The sequence below is a fragment of the Danio rerio genome, chromosome 19, assembly GCF_049306965.1.
Source record: "Danio rerio strain Tuebingen ecotype United States chromosome 19, GRCz12tu, whole genome shotgun sequence".
NCBI classification, from domain to species: Eukaryota; Metazoa; Chordata; class Actinopteri; order Cypriniformes; family Danionidae; genus Danio; species Danio rerio.
In genome coordinates, this window is record NC_133194.1 from 37,262,855 (window position 1) to 37,282,751 (window position 19,897).

Genomic DNA, 19,897 nt, shown 5'->3' on the forward strand with positions numbered 1-19,897 from the left:
TTTTTACAATTAAATAAGCTTTCAATAGCATTTGTTTGCCATTTTTAATTATAATCATGCGGAAATACATTAACATTATGGATTAAATTTATCAGTCTATGCACAAGTTATTTCTTAGCTTTCAAATAAAAAGCGTTCTCGATTATCAGTATCAGCCAAAATGTCCATATGAGTTCCACAATAATAAACACTCTTCTTTTTCACAACATGCTGAAAAACAAATGTTTCTACATTGATCATAACGAAAAATGTTATGAGCAGCAAATCAGCACATATAAATGATTTCTGAAGCATCGTGACTGCACAAAATAAATAATATACTATTTTTGTATTGCGGGTAACATGAATAAAACATTTGTGAAGACCAGTGGCGAACTGGGACAATATTTTTGACCAGGACAGTTGGTGGGATGATTGGTGCGCCGATCAGTATGTGAAGCGCAGGTGGGTGGGGATGTGTGCGGCGATTGGTAAGTGAAGAGTGGAGGGGACAGGCCAAATTCACGATGGCAGGTCAGAGTGACCGCCAGGCCACAGGGAAATGCCCATGTGCTCCCTATGGCCAGACCGCCCCTGGTAGAGACTGAATATTAATTTTATCTAATGTTTCTTGACATATTTCATATATTGTGTATATGCTAGCACAGATAATTCACATCAACGTATCAGAATTCTACTTCAAATTCAAATAGAATTCCGCATCCTGTCTGCTGATTGCTAAATTGATTAAATTCATTTGAAAGGAATTTATAGTTATAGTTCACCCAAAAATGCTAATTCTGCCATTATTTACTCACTGTTCACTTGTTCAAACCTATTTAATGTTCTTTCTCCCAGTAAAAATTTTCCTACTATGGAACTCAATGAGTCTCACCAACCAACATTCTCCAAAATATCTTCTTTTGTGATCAAAACCACATGAGGTAGAGTAAAAAATGAAGTGATTTTAATTTCCAGGGAACTATCCCTTTAATCCCACATCTGCATACTGCAAACCTTGACAGTGAGTCCTGAGCTTGTTGACAGGTTACACTATGTTTAACCTAGCTGTCCATTTCCTGTTGCCTGGTAACTCTAGCCAGCGTGTCGTTGCTCTTTCGGTTGTTATGTCAGACTGACCTGCTCTCCGAGCCTCGAAGCAAGCCAGTCCCATCTCTTCCTTCAAGTCTTCATTCTCCGCTGCAATGGCTTCACCCACCGCCACGAAGCGTCCGACTGCAACACTGACCGCCTGGCCCACTCTCTGAATGGCCCGTAAAGTCTTCTCAGTCTTCTTCAGCTTGTCTTTGTGATTGATCAGCGTGGTAATCTAGAATGACACAAATGAAGGAATGGTGAGCAAAATAACACTGAAGGTAAGATAGACAAGTGGTGTAAAGTAACAAATTCCTAAAATTCCTAAAAGTCCAATTCCAAAAGTCCTAAAATGACTGTAATTGAGTGGTTTTTCTCAGGAGTTGTAATTTAGTTTTAAAAAAATGTGGACTTTTACTTTCCCTTGAGTACTTTTTTAGTGCTGTATCAGGACTTTTACTCCATTACTTTCCTTCAACCTGCAGTAACTACTTTATGTTTTCCTGTCAATGGGGATTAGATCAGTCAGATAGATCAGATAAAATCAGTCCTGTGATTCCTGTCCAATCAAATCGCACATAGAAAAGTAAATAAATCATAATCAACTACCTCAAGACACTGATGCTTTATAAATGCAGCAAACCATTTGGAAGCATTAAAAGTGTCCAAGATGTCCAAAATCTTTAGATGCAATGACCCAGAGACTGTTTAGATGCATGACTCTATTTAGAAAATGAAGGATGTCGACTGTATAATGACTAAAATGGCCTTTAACAATAACTAAATGCACTACAGAATCTTACGTTTACACATGCCTGCACAAAAAGCATGTAAATGCATCAAACTTTCAGTAGTACTCACTACTCATTACTCTTAAGGTACATTTGTAAGGGCTACTTTTTACTCATACTTTGAGTAATATTTACATCAGATACTTTTACTCGCACTACATTTTAAGTAATGGTACTTTTCCACCACAGAAGGTAGATTAATCAACACAAAACAAAGATAAGAAGTTGTGCGGTGCATTCTGGATAATGTAAAAGCACTTGTTTTTACACAATGATAGTGTAGTATACGTTTTGAGGATGACGCTTAATAAAGCTATTCGCAGATGAAGTCTAAAACATTTTGAGTTTGTGTAATTTTAACCACTTGGGTACTTGAAAACATATTTGATCTTTTTCCTTTTTATTTTATTTCCTCTATAGTGTTTTAAACATGGATATGCATTATTATCTACATTTTAAGGGGTAGTTTACTCATTATTTACTTTAGATCAAGTGGTTCCAAAACTTTATTGTTTTTTTTTCTTCTGTTAAAAGCAAAAGAAGATAATTTAAAGAAATCATAGAGAAAAATACTATGGAAGTCAATAGTTACACGGCTTCCAACATTTTTTAGAGCATCTTCTTTTGTAGTTAGTACAACAAAGAAACTTATAAAGGTTTGAAACAAGTAAAGGTTAAGTAAATCATGACAATTTTCATTTTTAAGTGACTTACCCTTTAAACTATATTAAACTGAGGGTCTTTAGCAATGTAAGATGCAAGATATTGTGCTTTCATGCTAAAATAAATGTGTTTTCCTTATTAAAAGTAATGAAAAATGTATACAGTACTTTTCAAAAATCTCATTTGGATTGGATTGGAAAGGATACTGAGCACCTTCTATATATTAGTAAGTATCTCTGTTTGTGTTTGTTTGTGATAAGCTTTGGTTAATTAGATGACTTTTCTCATCACTGTATGCATATGGTTGTGTTTTTATCTGTGTAACAAAAGTACAGCGGAGAAAAATAAGTATTGAACATCATGTTTTTTTTCTGCACCAATTCTAAAGGAGCTGTTGACATGGAATTGAATCAGATTTTGGTAAAAACCCAAACAATACAAACATAAAATTAAAACACATAAAAAATAATAATTTTGTGTAATAACTATATAATTTTTTAATGATGGCAGTTTAAAGACGCCTCTAATATGGATATTGTAGTCACAAATTGCTCAGGTGGGATTTTTTTTCCACAGACTTCATCAGAGTGTAGAAATCTTGATGGTAATGTTGGTTTTGTCCATCAAATCTGATCTTTATTTTGTGTTTTCTATTGGATTTAAGTCAGATGATTGGCTGGGCCATTCTACGGCTTGATTTACTTTCTCTGAAACCATCTGAGAGTTTCCTTGGCTGTGTTTCGGATCATTGTCTTGTTGAATTGTCCACCCTGGTTTCATCTTCATCATCCTGCTATTGTAGATGTTAGACTGAAGCAGCTAATATTCATTTACAATGAGGAAGGGCAGAGGGCAGCTGAATATCAGATTTCAGACAGATTTCAGCTGCTGTCTGGGCCTTTACTCCCTTTCTACACCTCCCTTTCTTCATGTGTTTAATACTTTTTCCCTGAGTCATTTTATTTCATTACACATAACTTCATTTGTAAACTAATTAAACTAATAGTACATTTGTTTTATGGTTTGTACCATATTTTTAACAGTAAAATACTGGCAATGGATTGTTTTTACAATGCACAGCAGCAATACAATCCAGTTTTTATATCTGGAAGGTTTTAAAAGTGGACAAACTCTTAAATTAAAAAACAAAACAAATCAACAAAGAATGAAAGTGAGTGTTGGGAAGAGCATCTCCCCCTCCTATACATCCTCTTCATTATCACTGTACGTTTAACATCACACTCACTCCCATTTTCAAACACAATCACAGTTACGGTCTTTGTCTGCATCTGGGCTGACTTCATCAATCATTTACTCGGAGCCCTTTACAATTTCCGCTCTCAAGAGCTGAAATCCCTCACCTCCTGCTGATGGGTAATGGCAGGTGGGCTGCGAAAGGAAACGTTTAATTGGAGTACAACAGCAGGGAGTGTGGACAGCACAAAACAGGCCGCATCAAGCAAACAGAAGCCTACAAGTGCTACTGCTAACCAGTCAACGGCAATGTGACAAGTTAAAAAACGTTTATTAACCAGCGTGCTTTTACAAGTACTCTGTTATTTGTACATAATCCTCCATTTTTCAGATTTTAGCTTAAAACTGCACATAATCAGCGACAACAGTTTCTCCTACTCAGCAGCGTGTATTTCAGCATGCATTGTGAATGATCAATGAATCTCGTACGCTTTATATTTACATTCTTCAAGAATGAGTCATCTGGGGTTTGACGTTTGGCATCATCCATCTATCTTTTCCGAATTTACTTAAAGGGGCGGTATCATAAAAAACCCAGCTAAATCTTGATCTTTTTCAAAAGATGAGGTGGTGTAAAACAACGATCACTCAAATCTACGCAATGCTTAATCTTAATTCAATTCGGTGGTGCAGTGGGTAGTACCATCGCCTCACAGAAAGAAGGTCACTGGTTCTTCCACAGAGTATATGCAGTCAAAACTCTAGCTTTTTCTTACTTGTACATATTGACGGGGGAGTTTAAACTGCAATGAATTTACTATAATAATAATAATAATAATATAAATTAATATTATTATTAACCAATTGTTGCTCAACCAAAAGTTGAACAGATAAGTTTGGGTAACATTAGTGACTTTGCAATTTTTCTTCACAATAACTTTCTTTTTGTAAAACTGCAACAAAGAGGGGGAAAGTATTTAGCCTATATATTCTAATTTACGTCAACATGTTTATTTACACCACTGGCATAATGCGCAAGCCATGAAGAAGTGTTTGTACAACAAAATACAGGTCGCATAAAACTGATGATAATCAAATGACCATTCACAAAAATTAGAGCACTATATGACATACAATTCAATGTTTATTTTAGCCCCAGAAATAATCTGCATATGCTTTACTCTCGACCGCACGCTGAGAGAAACCAAAAGTACAACTAATCCGAATGCAGTACTTTAAATGTCCAGCAGGTTAAAACCACAAGTGGCTGTCTGAGATTGCACAACATTGATAGTGACTCAAAAATATATGTTTTGGTGTGCCGAATTTTGTTATTCTTCTGATGTCAGTTGCGGACCGGAGGGAGGAGAAGGGAGGGGGCGTAAATGCCTCACGGACCGGGAGTTTGATACCACTGCCTTAAAGTGACTTTAGAATAGCAAGAATAATGGCGTTGCCTTAATTATAACAGTAAACAAAGCAACGTGATGTTAAATCTAGCAAGATTTTATTTATTTCATAAACTACATAGCACCCCAGAATTGGCATGTTAAAGGCAAACCTTATCATACAACTAGACATTGCATAATCTAAAATTTTAGACCATGTAAAATATAATTTAAGGGCCTTCAATTTTTCTGAAGTGGTTTATCAATTTTTAATACTTTAAGACAATTATAGTGATTAAAAAATACATATTTTGGAGGCTGAATCTTGCTATATTTTTGACATCAGTTGCAGGCCGGTAAAATGAGAAGTAGGGGCCATTAATAGAGATATCGGAAAGGGTGCAATAACATGTCAGGGTCCAATAAACGCCCAGTAAAAAATTCATAAGTTAAGTCTGAAAACAATTTGGTCAAATTTCCAATTTTTCAACAGCAATTGTGTGGTCAAACGAGAACAAGCTCCTAAAATACAATTGCAAAAACAACCTACTGCAAGGGTCTGGGAAATCAAAAGCCGCTTTTCCACTATCGTGCTGAATCGTTCTTTAAACAGAACTGTTCCATTCCGTGCCAAACTGGGCCAGACAGCACGGATACGGTTTCATTTTCCACTGTCGTGCTGCGACAAAGCTCTTTAAAACATTACACAAAACGCATCAGTAGTTGCCTTGGTAACGCAATGTAAACGGCTCCCTTTGTTCAATTAAAGTTAAATAAGAGCCGAAACTATTTATTTTTTTTTTTTTCATAAAAGCAAAAGCAACCATGTGACTAAACACTGTTATGCTGCTCTATCAAATAGGGGTGCTAAATATAGGTACATGTGCACCCTTATTTATTTATATGCAGCTCTGGCTAAATTTTATTTGGAGGGAAAATTACCAAAATGTAACGTGATTGAAAATAATTGAAGGGGAAATAAATAATATCTAAAATCTCTGAACATAACAGAAAAATAAAGAACGATAAGACAACAATAATAGTGCATTTTTGTATAGTGGCAGAAATATAATTTTGGAAAGGCCTTGTCAAAGGTCAACTTTCACTAATAAAAACACAGCACATAAATTATTTCATTTTTAACAATTGATTAAATTACACTGCGTTTTTATATCAAAAGTTGATAATGATATAAAATATACTACATTTTGATGGTAAAATGAAACCAATTAAGCGATGGCTGTTGTTTGTTTTACTATTTAAACATTAAATAACGAATGCAGCAAGTGAAAAAAAACGAATATGAAACAACACATATATAGCAGGATTTAAAGCATATAAAGCACTATTATATTTAGCAAAATGCTGCTTTATTATTTTTTTATTTTGATCATTTTATTTTTATTATTATAATTATTTTTGTGTTCATAATGAACTAACAAGCTGTAGGCGAATTATTGCTAGAACTTTTTAGAAAATATTTGCGTATATTAAAGATCACCACAAAAAACAAAAACACAGAAACATGTCACATGCCTCATAAATGTCATATAACTTATGTATAACTGAATCCTATAATTGCCTATAGCTGAAATGATGAAAATTGCTCATTTTATTTTTATAAAACATTTGTCAAAACGTATTGATATTTTTTGAGTAAAAGCAATACTGACATTTAAGAATCCATATTTATTTAATTCATTCATTCTTTTGACTTGTTTATTAGTGCATATGCTATAATATAAATCATACAACAGTACCTTGGACAGTAACAGTCCCGCTCCGTAAAGATTTCAAGCAAAGTCTTTTGGACGGCCGACATTACACGCCATCCTTCAAGTGGTCTCACCGTTATTAACAAGCTGTCCTGGCTTTGAATTAAAAAGTGCAATTATTTCCTCGTTGTTAAAAGAGTCTGCAAATTCGTGTTCCATTGATATAGTGATGTTGTTGTGGAATTTGGACATCGACGATGCAAAGCGTGACTTTATTCGCTTTATTCGATGCGCAGCAGGAAAAAAAAGTCAGCAGCTCAAGTCGCTGGCATGTCTCTCCCGGATCAGAGCGAGTTTTGTGCTGTGAAATACAGCGCTGCATGCAATAAACTCACATCCAGGCAGGCGAAGTAGGTCTGTATTCAAGTCAATAAAATAATAACTTTAATGAATAAAATATCTTCGTAAGAATGTGATGAGTTATTCACTTCTCTGCCAGAGACTGCTCTATGGTTTTAAAACCCTTTTCAAACTGTATCGTTTAGACCTGGATCATTATTTTATATTAAATGTACTGTAGTTTACTGAGAATGTCTGATGACTAGCGCGCTTCTGCTGTGGAGAAACAACCGTAACCGTACCGAAGTGTTCTTAGAACGGTTTGGCACGATAGTGGAAAAGCAGTTAAAGAGGAAGAACAGTACACTTTAAAACCCAATCGTCAACTTTAACAAATAAAATGAGTGTACTGAACTCAAAATTGACTGAAAGTTAATTCTACTCATTTGAAAAGAGTTTTGACCTCAGTGTAATGAGATAATGAGTTAAATACCGCATTACTTCAACTTAAATGCAGTAAGTTTACAGTACTCATATAGATTAGTTTTTTAAACTCAAATGGTTTGTTGCTATTGGTTTCTTCAATCGTTTGAGTTGCCTTAACTCATTGGGTTTTACAGTACTCAGTTGGTTTAAGTTCTCTTCATTTATTTTTTTACTGTGCTCAAATTGCTTTGTTTACTCAAATGGATAAAGTTCACAGTTCTCATTAAGATTAGTTTTTTAACTTAAATGGTTTGTTGCAATCGGTTTCCTCAAATGGTTTAAGTTACCTTAACTTATTATGTTTTACAGTGTACTGATAACAAAACAAAAAAAATCAAAAATCATCACAAAGGGACTTCGGGGGAAGCAATACAATGGTACAGGTGTAAAAACACGGTCTCTTCTAAATGTGGCAACTTCACACTCTTTGTGCTGTTTTAATTTGTCATTCTGAGGGTGTTCTTTGAATCATTCCCATGCAGTTTAATGTCGACACCCACAGACAGAAGGGGAGAGTGATAAATGGAGTGGGAGGTGTTTCTACGTCATCCCGTGGTCCAGCGCTCGGTCTGTCTCTGACACATCTCCCTGAAGATGGCTGTAATCAGGCGCTCGGGTGAGAGATAAAAGACCCTGTCCCTGCCTCACCGCTTCTCCGCTGATATTAGATGCTACTAGCAGTCCTGCCAACAAACCGAGGGCCTTCCATGAGTCATAGATGGAGAAAAATGAAACATTCCCTGAGGAGGAAAAGAAATCCAGTTGGAGGATAAGGGTGTGAGAGGCCTATGAACAATGGAGAGTTGAATGGTTCAACGTTGACATTACGTCAGCAGTTCTGGAAAAGCAATGTGTGTGATGTTTATTCAGAGTTTGAGATGTTTATCTCCAAGTTGTCTGTTTAGGCAGTATAGCGGTATTTGTTGTGCAATGAAGATTATTACACTTATATTTATATATATAAGTGTAATAATACAGGCATTTAGAAAAGTTTACTATAAAAAAATATGTATGTGCACAATAAATACAGTGCATAATATTAATTAGGGCTGGGCGATATAGCAAAAAGAAATATCACAATATCATGTTTTAATCATTGTATATCAATAATTATAGACTATTTTTAATATATTTAGAAATATTAGGATTTTTTTAACCACTTTATTTTAAATTACCAACAAAACTAAGGCAAATAGTTTTAATAGTCAAAAACCAAAATATTTAAACCAAATTAACTGATCTCTTTATAATAAAATAAAATAAGCGTAAGTGTTAAAGTGTGTGCAATTGTAAAGGTAGATCAACATCTGTAAAGTGTAAATAATAATGATACAGTAAACCTCAAATTCTGTAAACAAAACAAAATATGATGATCAAATCTGAGCTTTCAAGTAAAGGAACTAACCATCATTATTCTCATACATACTGCAACATTACAAAATGTGAAGTTGAATAACTACATGACTCACTATTCTAAAAATCTTTCAGATGGGGTGCCAGTGGCTGGGATGCACAAGCAAAGAAACCCAAAAGCCACTCTGGCGACATCCTTGTTTATTTACAATCTCCTCAAGTTTATAGAGAAAAGTAAAAAATGCTGCAGTGTTTGGACGCCCTGTGTTTGTCTGAGGTAATTAGTTTGTCGTTATTACCAAAATGTATCAATTTCTTTAGTTTATTGGAGAAATGCACCATTATAAATTCAATGATATAAATTATTCTGAATTATAGTATTAAAAAAAGAAAATAACTTAATCATTTACTCTCTCTTATGTGGCTTTAAATCTTTTTGGGTTTCTTTCTTGTGATGGACACTAAATAAGATCATTTGAAGAATGCTGGTTGCTGGGACCAATGAACTATGCCTTTAATTAATTTACAAAAAAAAAAAAAAAAAAACACTCAGCCCAAACTTTTGACTGATAGTGTATATATCAAAACAAAGTGATTCAAAGCGCCTACAGATTTGGTCATACCCTTAATTCTGCTGATGGAACTGTTGGCAGTGCTATTGCAGTGTGAGTAAATGAGTGAGGGAGTGTGTGTGAGTCAGTGTGTGTGAATCCAGCATGGCCTAAGTAAAGGTAATGTTGTGGTGGTGACACTCACATGTCCTTCAGCAGTGGCAGTGCTCCAGAGTAAGACACTGACCCGAAACCGGCTCCAGTTGTACTCGCTCAAGTCAGACCACAGAAACATGAGAAAGGTCTTAAAGGGGACATACTGTGACCAGTTTCATAAAATGTCAAACAAATCTCCTGAATGAGTCTGAAGTTTCAGATCAAAATATTCACCAGACCGTTAATTATAGCTTGTCAAAATTGTCCCTATTTAAGTGTGAGTAAAAACATGGCCTTTTTGTATGCTTCCCTTTAAATGTTAATGAGCTGCTACTTTCTAGAACAGGGTATATGCAGGAATCCTAAAGGTAATTTTAATAAATTTAAAGACTTTTTAAAGACCTTCTCAGAGTATTTGAAGACCTCATCGGCACTTTAAGTTCTAAGCAGTATCAAACCTTTAACCTAATAAACATTTGTTAATAAATAGTTGTAGTTAAATAAATCAATGGAGCACAACCATGCAACAGGACTCAGATAAGCTCGGAAGAAGCAAAGCTTGAAAGAATGAATTATGCCACTGTTTTCAGCGACATGTTTCAGCCATTATTTAAACTCTTTTTTCTCCGATCAGGAGTACGCAAACTTACAATTTCCCATCTGTTTCTCTCTATAGTTTCACTCCATGTGGAGAACGCCACATCAACTTCCAGCGTTTGTTGCAAATTATGTGACATCACCCAGATGCGCAGGGGCCTGAACCAATGGCATGGATTGAGCACGCCGTTATTAATATTAGGAAGAAAGAATATATTTTTATGCTATAACTATGCTTTTTTTTTTGGAGTCAAACACTTTTGACAACACTTCAACAAAATTTAAGACCTCATAAAAAACTAAGACTTTTTAATTCCTTTTAAGGGCCTTATTTTTATCATAATTGATTTATCAACTTTTTAATACTTTTTAAGACCCCGCCGACACCCTGCAGAAGAGGACTCATTACAACTCATTGACTAACATGTTAATACTCTGCTCTGATCTCTAGCCTTCGCAAATAAACATTACACTATTAGTACAATTGTCTTATCTTTACAGAAAACCTCAAATGAATGTGACCTCACTATAAAGAACCTAGTAAACTTGCAATTATAAATTGCGGTGTAAGATTTTTTTAATCTAACCTAAATTACTTAAATTACACTGATTTAAAATAATAAACAAGCCAATAAAATAACCATATTTCATGAACAGTACAATTTTATTGAAAGTGAACAAGTGTGTCAAGCAGCAGTATTGCAAGCAGCAAGATCAGTTATAGTACATAGAAATGTCCTGTTAGCATATTGTTTGAGCAAACATTACTTTTTTTGGTAAGCATGTTTGGTTCATGCCCCACATAATGGAACATTTAAGATATTCTGAACTGACTGAAGTGCACGCAAACTAGTTGACATTGAACTCTGTTTCTCTGCGATAGAGGTCTGCACGGGACTAATTTTTTAGTACCACTCCCGCAAGGTTATATTCCGCACCCAATTGTTCCCGCCGTATATTCAGTGTTTGTTCATCCGCTGCCTGCCCCACCCCATTTTCTACCCGACCCAACTGTTCTGCTAAATTTAGATCTGGTTTCCAAAATCTTACATTTAAATTGGGTACCAAAAGCGAGAGATAACCGATAAAAAAAAGTTGTGCAAGGATTCTAAGCTAAATGTCAGTTTTGTTGCCTCTTTGTGATGAGACATGAGTGTCGCCTTAAACCTGAGGTTCCAGTCTTGTGACTGCTAAAAACGAAAAACGATGAGATATTATCACTTGCAAAGAGTAATCTTTTTCCATTTGCGTCTTAGACTTCTGAAAAAGAGTCTCATACATCAGATTTGCCTGATGTGGGTTTGCTAACAGTACACTGACCGTTTTCTAATGTATTTCAACTCAATTCAATTTACCTTTATTTCTATAGCGCTTTTACAATGTAGATTGTGTCAAAGCAGCTTTACATAGAAAATGATAGTAAACTGAAAGAGTGTCAGTCCAGTTTTTAGAGTTTAAGTTCAGTTTAGTTCAGTTCAGTGTGGTTTAATATTCACTACTGAGAGTTCAAACACTGAAGAGCAAATGCATCGATACGCAGCTCTACAGGTCCCGAACCATGCAAGCCAGTGGCGACAGCGGCGAGGAAAAAACTTCACCAACTGGCGAAAACAAAGAATAAAAAAACCTTGAGAGAAAGCAGGCTCAGTTGGGCACAACCATTTCTCCTATGGCCAAACATCTCGTGCAGAGCTGCAGTCTAGGCGCCGGAGGCAGGAGAAGTTGAAGGACAGCGCATCTTCACTTTGTTCTCCCATGTGGGTAAAGCCCGCTCTAAGGACCGTTATGCAGATGATGTGTGCACTGACTGTGCAAAGAAAAAAAAAAGCATTCATGAAAGCACCGGTCCATGCGTTTATCATGTGTAACAGTCATGAGCACTGGCTGTACCAGTGATCAATAAGAATGAGGAAATCACTGATATTCTGTTCTAAAATAACGTTGTGACACGGGACCACTACATTGTTAGACCGCCCGCTCCCGTTCAAATAACACCAGAGTTACCAACCGAAAATGTAGTCCCACACCGCAAAAAATCTGGAATGCAGACCTCTATTCTGCATCACAGCAACAAACCTTCCTTTGCCATTGAAATGAATGGGTTTCGCAGCACAACATGTTTCATGTCCAGTTCAGACAGACCATGCAATGACTATGGTTCGAGGGAGAATGAAACCAGTGTTCTGAACACTATTGGGTCTACGCAACGTAGCAACCTCTTTTGGCTTGAAACTGAAAAGGCCATTTCCAGCCAATATATTACAGTGGCAATTGAAAGCATGCCTAATAGTGACACAGTTCGGGAAATGCACCCTCAGAAAAATTTGGATCCATTCCAAAAATATGAAGTGACATTTTTATTTTGGATTTGAAGTGTATGATGCATAAAACTTTTTTAAGGATATGTCCCCTTTAAGATACAAGCACACGAGCAGATTAGAGCACTGGCATATGCATGTGTGAGTGAGAATCACAGGCTGAGTAAAAGTGAGAGAGAGACTAGCACCATGTGTATTTTTAATGTGTCAGAGGGAGAGGGTGGTGGCACTCACAACTTCCTGTTGCTGGATTAGCACATGGCCCACACAGGCTATGTCAACAATAAAAGAGGCTGCATAAAAAAAAACAACTAGGACACAGAACAGGAATCGCTTCTGTCTAAATGCCACTGGCAATGCTGACTGAGCCAGAGCCTCTGGCTATTTTTATCATCTGCAAAGATAAAGTTACTGAAATTCTTTTCTTAAAGTTAAAGGCTTTTAGAAGACAAATATGTGGCTTTAGGTTTGTTCAAATGTGTGATTTATACAAAATTACACAATGTGCTAAACAAGCCCAAAACAGGAAGCTGTAAATCAATTCAGTGTGATTTTTACCTGACAACAATGTCAAGCAAGCTGAAAATGGTGCCAGCTGACTGATACTTGTTATCTTTATGTACATAATGTGGCCTGTTTCAACACTAAATAAGTAATCGAAGGCTCAGCTCTCAATTGCTTTAACAAAGAATTACATATATTTCTAAGGACTACAGATCAAGCTATTGGACAAAACCTGGAAATGCCTGCACAAACCTCCCATAGTTCCTGTTGGAATTGGTTTGAAGAAAACCGCAAAAGTAAAATGGGTCTCAAAAATGAAGCGCTGTATAAATGGATAAATCTCAGAAATGTGATTGAGCCTCTTGCTGGTCTGTGTTAAAGAGCAATAAATCAGCCAGGCTGATTATCTGGTTTTACAATCATCTGCATTGGCTGCAGGCATGGGACAACGACAGGTTTCAAGGTTTACCACGGTTTAGAAAAGCTAGTATATTGTCAGAATCTTATACCGGCCCATGCCTGATTGGCTGTTAATCATTAAAACCAGTCATGAAGTTGCCCATTACAGTTCAATGCAGGAACAAAAAATGCATCTCCTTGTAGCAGCAAATCTTTGCTTGTGTGCGTGACTGAAAAATTCCTGGAGCTGTTTTGGCTCCTTTACACATTTCATCAGCTCTTCACAAGTTCTCAGCTGATAAAAATACATTCATATTAAAAAAAAAAACATGCATGAACTTTATAATGGTGTTCTCTCATGCACAAATGCACTTATTTAGTGCCCTAGAATATGATTAGTGCCCTAGAAATAATGTACAATCTTCTATATATGTATGGTAGATTTTACACAGTGCTCTGACATATCACGCAGCAGTGTTTCGGCTGACCCGAGTTCATAGCTTTGGCTTGAGGTCCTTTCCTGATCCTGTTCATTCCCCGTCGCTTCCTATCTCTGCTTAACAAATTGAAAGGCTTAAAATACACCAAAACATGGAAATGCATATCTTCTTTCCAGGTTTCTGGATTCTAAAGTCATATTTTTGGACTCATTATGAGTCTTTGAGCCTCATTATATTAGTCAGTCATCTTCCATGCTGATTTCTTGATGCTGGCATTGCAAAACTAAGTTAAACTATCATAACCTATTACTTGGGAGACAAGAAGTTACACTATTATGAAAAGAAAGATGATCAAACTTTATGAATGTTGACATTAAGTGCGTATGACAGCTATTCTCAAGCATCCTATACATTCCTTTCCTTCCAGAGACAATGTTTGCTAGATAATAGTTCATATCTCATCATGCGTCATAAAACAAATCAGTCTGGAAAGTGATCAAGCAAAACAAGATTAGTTACTATAAAAAAGCATCCACATTGATAAGTTCAGCTATACGAGTTAACCCTGAATGAAAAACAGGTCTGATAATTTACTGCTATGGATTGTATATATACCCCAAACAGATATATTGAGTATTCAACAAGCTTTATCTTAAATTTCTGATAAACTACAAAAAAGTGAAATGCACTCAAAGGTCAATAATAGTTATAAAACTGAACTGGTTTATTTTGGGATGTCTTTTGGCGTTCAGTTTAACAGCACAAAATCACGAGTGGCTGCCCTTTTAAAAGTGAAAGTCACCTCTATTTATTAGTAATGATAAATATTGAATATTGTTTAAAATAAAGTGTAAAAAATGGGATATTGCAATGGCATAATGTGACACAATGTTATTACACAGTTCCGCTGCCCAAAAACAAAACAGCGTCAAAGATGAAAGAGATCCTTTTAATTTTAAGAGCTGTACTGGTGAAGGAAGGATCTTTCTCACACTCTTTTTCAATCTCATGCTAGGTTGAGACAGATAGAATGAACATGATAAAAGCATTTTAAAAAGTTTTTTTATTTTAATTATTATAATAAAGCAATGATCACAGAACTTGCCTTGCTCTTCATGTGAATCTCTCATTGCGTAAAATCCATATTTGTAGCAAGAACATGGTATGACTAGAGTAACAATTGATCCAATTCTACCAGTACAGACTGATTTATCTGTACACTTGTGGAGTCAAATCTAAACCTTTAAATTGGGTTATTAGGTTTTCTCCAGTGACACAATTAGTTGTGATTATTACAAGAACTCTATGAAGCATAATTATACTTTTGAAAATCCATTCAGGCCTCAGTGTCCTTGAGGCTCATGTGGGTTGCAAAGATGTGAGTTTTAAACAATGAAAGAGAAGAGGCCATGGTGAAACGAGCACAAAAGGGTCTGGTACATCAGGATCTATGGTCGGAATCCATTAAGACTGAGACAGATAATTAAGATGAGAGGGAACAGGTAGTAAAGTTCCAGGTCTGAAGAGGAAACTGGCAGACTGGCACTCAGGCCGGAGACTATTTTCATGTGCATTTTGTCAGTAAAGCCAGTTCTATAATAAAACTCCAGCATGTGCTTTCTGACAGAGAAGAATTTACTACACAGAGCTGTAGTTTTACTTGCAAGCTACACAAAAATCTCAAACATAACCGCAGACAATTAATTCAGTTGTTCATTAAATTTAGATAATGTTTCTATGTTAATCTCGATGCTTCTCATGATAACTGCAGTTCTGTGCAGCTGTTAAATCTGTAATCATGTAAAATTAGCATCTGTAAAAACATGTTTTTACTCCAAACTCACTTCAAAACTTCAGTCTAGTGTTTGAAATTACTCCAGTGAGGTGATCCCATAGTCGTGTGTTAATTGTGAGATGATCCTATAGTCCACAGGTGTCAAATCCAGTTCCTGGAGGGCCGCAGCTCTGCAGAGTTTAGTTCCAACCCCGCTCCAACACGCCTACCTGTAGGTTTCAAACAAGCCTGAAGGACTCAATTAGTTTGATCAGTGTGTTTATTTAGGGTTGAGACTAAACTGTGCAGAGCTGCGGCCCTCCAGGAACTGGAATTGACACCTGTGCCATAGTCAAAGGAGTTAAAAGTCTAGAAGAGGTACAGCTGTTGATACTTGACCAAACACACATCAATCTAAAATAATTCTTATGACACTGTACAACAATAATTACTGTGTTTATGTTATTGTGAGGGGTAGATTTAAAAATGGACATTAATAAAAACACAATGTAATGGGGAATTTAATATTAAAAATAATTCTCTTTAATTTCTGGTCAAGACAGCTCCACAATATCCAGAGAACTAAGATACACAAGGTGAATTTCATCCACCTTGATGCTTTGCCACTGCGGAGCTTGCAAACTACCTCAGCTTGGGTGATGGGCAAGTCCACCCCAGTAACCCCAGTCTCTGCTTCCTCAATAAAAGACATGTCAGTGGGGTTAAGGAGATCCTCAAAGTATTCCTTCCACTGTCCGACAACATCCCCAGTCGAGGTCAACAAGCACCACAGACCTTATGGCCACAGCTTCTCATGGCTGTGTCAACAATTGAGTCAGAGTACATGGACCACTCTGTCTCAATGTCTTCAGCCTTCCTTGGGATCTGGTCAAAATTCTTCCAGAGGTGGGATACAAGCTTCCGAAATGAGTTTCCTTCACAGGGTGGCAGGGCGCACCCTTATAGATAGGGTGAGGAGCTCTGTCACCCAGGAGGAGTGCTGACATTTGAGCACGTTCTTAAACAGCGCTGATTTGCCATTGTGTTCACATGCTCAACACAAATCACTGTGATTGGCTGTGAAGGTCATCAGTTCACCGAACTCACTGCTATTTACTCAGTGTAACCACAGATACAGGGACACTGAAGTGTTTCAAAGTCACGTTGATCAGCTGGTTTGTGTATAAACTGACACATGAGCGATCCGCTGATGAATCGTGGCTTTAAAATGCTCCAATGTCCCAGTATCTGTGGTTACACTCAGCAAACAGGGGCGAGTTTGGTGAACTGATGACCTTCGCGGTCAATCTCAGTCATTTCTGTTGAGCACGTGAACACAATGGCAAATCAGCTCTGTTTAATAACATGCTCAGTAGCGCTCAAATGTCAGCGGGAAATGGACAGTATTGATTGTAGGGGTGTCAAAATTTATCGTTTCTTCGGTGCACCGTGATGCAGACGCGGACAATTCGGTATCGGTTAAGTAATAATCATAACCGGTTATAACTGACGTAATTTACCTCATATGCGCTCTATCGTGAGGGAGGCGATCGCAAGTATTTACAGCGCTCTAACTACTTAAAACTGATAAACTGTGCACAATTTCACTGTGTGTGTTTGCTGGATCAGTTTTTCATTGACATAAACAACAAAAGCCCCTATTTCACTGAGATCAAGAGAATGAAAGTAGTCCATTTCTCTCTCTCTCTCACACACACACACACAGTGGCACATTTGACCTGCTGGCATGGCTTTTCTTCTCCTCTCGGCTGTTTTACAGTGTTACTTCTGGATAAAGAAACGAGCGCGTGTCTGCAGAGTTTTCTCCACCGGGTCTATCATACATCAGCTGTGATCGCCGCTGCCGCCTGCCGCTTATTGTCACTCATCTGTGAAGAGCGCATCGCGCAAGAACCAATCGCAACTGTTTTTGTAGAGGATGTGACCAATCAAAGAGGTGTAAGAGAACTAGACAAGGATCAGAATTTCATTCATTCATTTTCTTGTCTGCTTAGTCCCTTTATTAATCTGGGGTCGCCACAGCCAAATGAACCGTTAACTTATCCAGCAAGTTTTTACGCAGCGGATGCCCTTCCAGCCGCAACCCATCTCTGGGAAACATCTACACATACACACACACTACGAACAATTTAGCCTACCCAATTCACCTGTACCACATGTTTTTGGACTGTGGGGGAAACAGTACCCGGAGGAAACCCACGCGAATGCAGGAAGAACATGCAAACTCCACACAGAAACGCCAACTGAGCCGAGGATCGAACCAGCGACCCAGCGACGTTCTTGCTGTGAGGCGAACGTGCTACCCACTTCGCCACTGCGTCGCCCAGGATCAGAAATTGAGCTGGATATTTATATTTGTTTATATTATTTGCTTAATGCTCGATTTGTTTAAAGTTACAGTTTATATATTTGACTGTTTGTATTAAATGACAAAATTGTATTACAAAGAATATATAAATATAAATATTTATTTATACATTTTAATACAAGAACTGCTGCTTTGAAGAAAATATAAAACTGTGTATGAAAAGCACCGTCAATGCACCGTGATGCACTGAAATATCGAATTAAACCGAATCGATGGCATGATAATCGTAACCGAACCGAACCGTGAGACTAGTTTAGGTTTACAGCTCTAATTGATTGGTATTGAATTCTATTATCGTGCAATCCTACTTTGCGATTAAAAAAAAACTAAAATATAAATAAAATGTTTTGGGATGGATTATTGGTGATTAGGTGTCAGCCCGATTGAGTAGCTTTACTTGGACATAGGAAAATTAAGACCCGTTTTAAATTATTTAACACACTAGAATATTTCAGTGAATTTAAGACTTTTTACAACTTTAAGACTCTGCGGACACTCTGGATAAACAACCATTGACATTACAACAATATGATGAATATTCTTAACAAGTTCAAAAAATAAATAAATATACAGTGTATTTTGAATTATGATAACAATATCATGCATGTTCATTATAAAAACATATTCAATATTGTTTTATTGAATAATTGACACATCTACAGGAAAGTCCATTTTACTGCAAGGTTACACAAAACTCTTGAAACTAACTTTATGTTTACCTGATTTTGCTCAAAATTACATCACACCAGTTCATTCTTTGATTTAGCTTGAGGTATACCTCAACTGTACACCATGTCAAGATTCAAGTTGCTCTCTTCATTAATAATGCAGTTCTTAAAAAAAAAAAAAAAACTCTATACCAGGGTTATTCAATTGGCGGCCCGTGGGCCGAACTCGATCCCCGAGGCAATTTGTACCAGCCCTCCAAATAGTGCAACCAAGACATAAAAAATAAATTTAGTTCAGTCGAAAAGCATCTGATATAGTTATGAAGTGGCGTGCGTCTGTTCAATACAGCACGAGCTGCAGCTGAAGCCTGGATTAACTATAGCAGCAGGCCGTTCACATATTGCGTCTTTTCCGCACGCAAGTTCAATATTTTCTGATGGAGGTGTGCGCATATTGGGAGTAGTGCGCGCACGGCTTGCAAGCAATAGAAATGATCTTACATTGTAGTGGTGATAGTTGGGCGTGGCTATCAGTACAATGTAAACAAAAGTTATGTTAGACAAATGATTAAAATGATTACGTATGAATGAATGCAGATAATAACAACAGTTCAATTAAATTCTTAGCTAATACATAGCTTTAATTAACATTAGACAAATACTATTTTTTATTTATTCTTATATACATTTATTAATTGTTCTGTCATTTATTTCAATTGTAAAATTATCAATCATATTTAAATCAAGAACATTTTAATTTATTTCGAGAGAGAAATGGACTATTGTTTGCTTTTTTATTAATATTTTGTGCTGTATTTGGGTACTGAGCAATAAACAACACTTTAAATCATACTGTAAGCAGTTCTCTTGTGATTTTCTAAACTAGTAGTGTTTTGAATTTAATGCATGCATAATAAAGGTGGAAACCCTGAAACCACGATTATTTTTCAGACTATAATCATACAAACAAAATCTATAATCGTTGCATCCCTAATTGTTATCCAGTTTAAAACATAACATTTTTAAATGCGTTTTAATGTAGAAGAAGCCTACTTGAGCTATACCAAAGAGCTTAGAATGACCAAGAGGCGACACTCG

The 19,897-nt window shown here is 36.5% G+C and overlaps 1 protein-coding gene and 1 long non-coding RNA gene across 3 annotated transcripts in view; one reads left to right on the forward strand and one right to left on the reverse strand.

The window, feature by feature from the left end:
* Positions 1–19,897, reverse strand: part of ctnnal1 (catenin (cadherin-associated protein), alpha-like 1) — a 124,797-nt gene that overhangs the window by 60,890 nt on the left and 44,010 nt on the right. For both annotated transcript variants that reach the window (XR_012394450.1, NM_001144054.1), the window contains exon 2: positions 1,120–1,309. Coding sequence is in view for 1 of the 2 variants with exons in the window: in NM_001144054.1 (NP_001137526.1) it covers positions 1,120–1,309 (190 nt within the window). In the remaining variant the exon portion in view is untranslated. The remainder of the gene's footprint in view (positions 1–1,119; positions 1,310–19,897) is intronic.
* Positions 1,081–15,064, forward strand: LOC141379143 (uncharacterized). The gene is made up of 4 exons (XR_012395152.1): positions 1,081–1,355; positions 8,133–8,266; positions 9,139–9,280; positions 10,387–15,064. It is a non-coding gene; the product is annotated as an uncharacterized lncRNA (long non-coding RNA).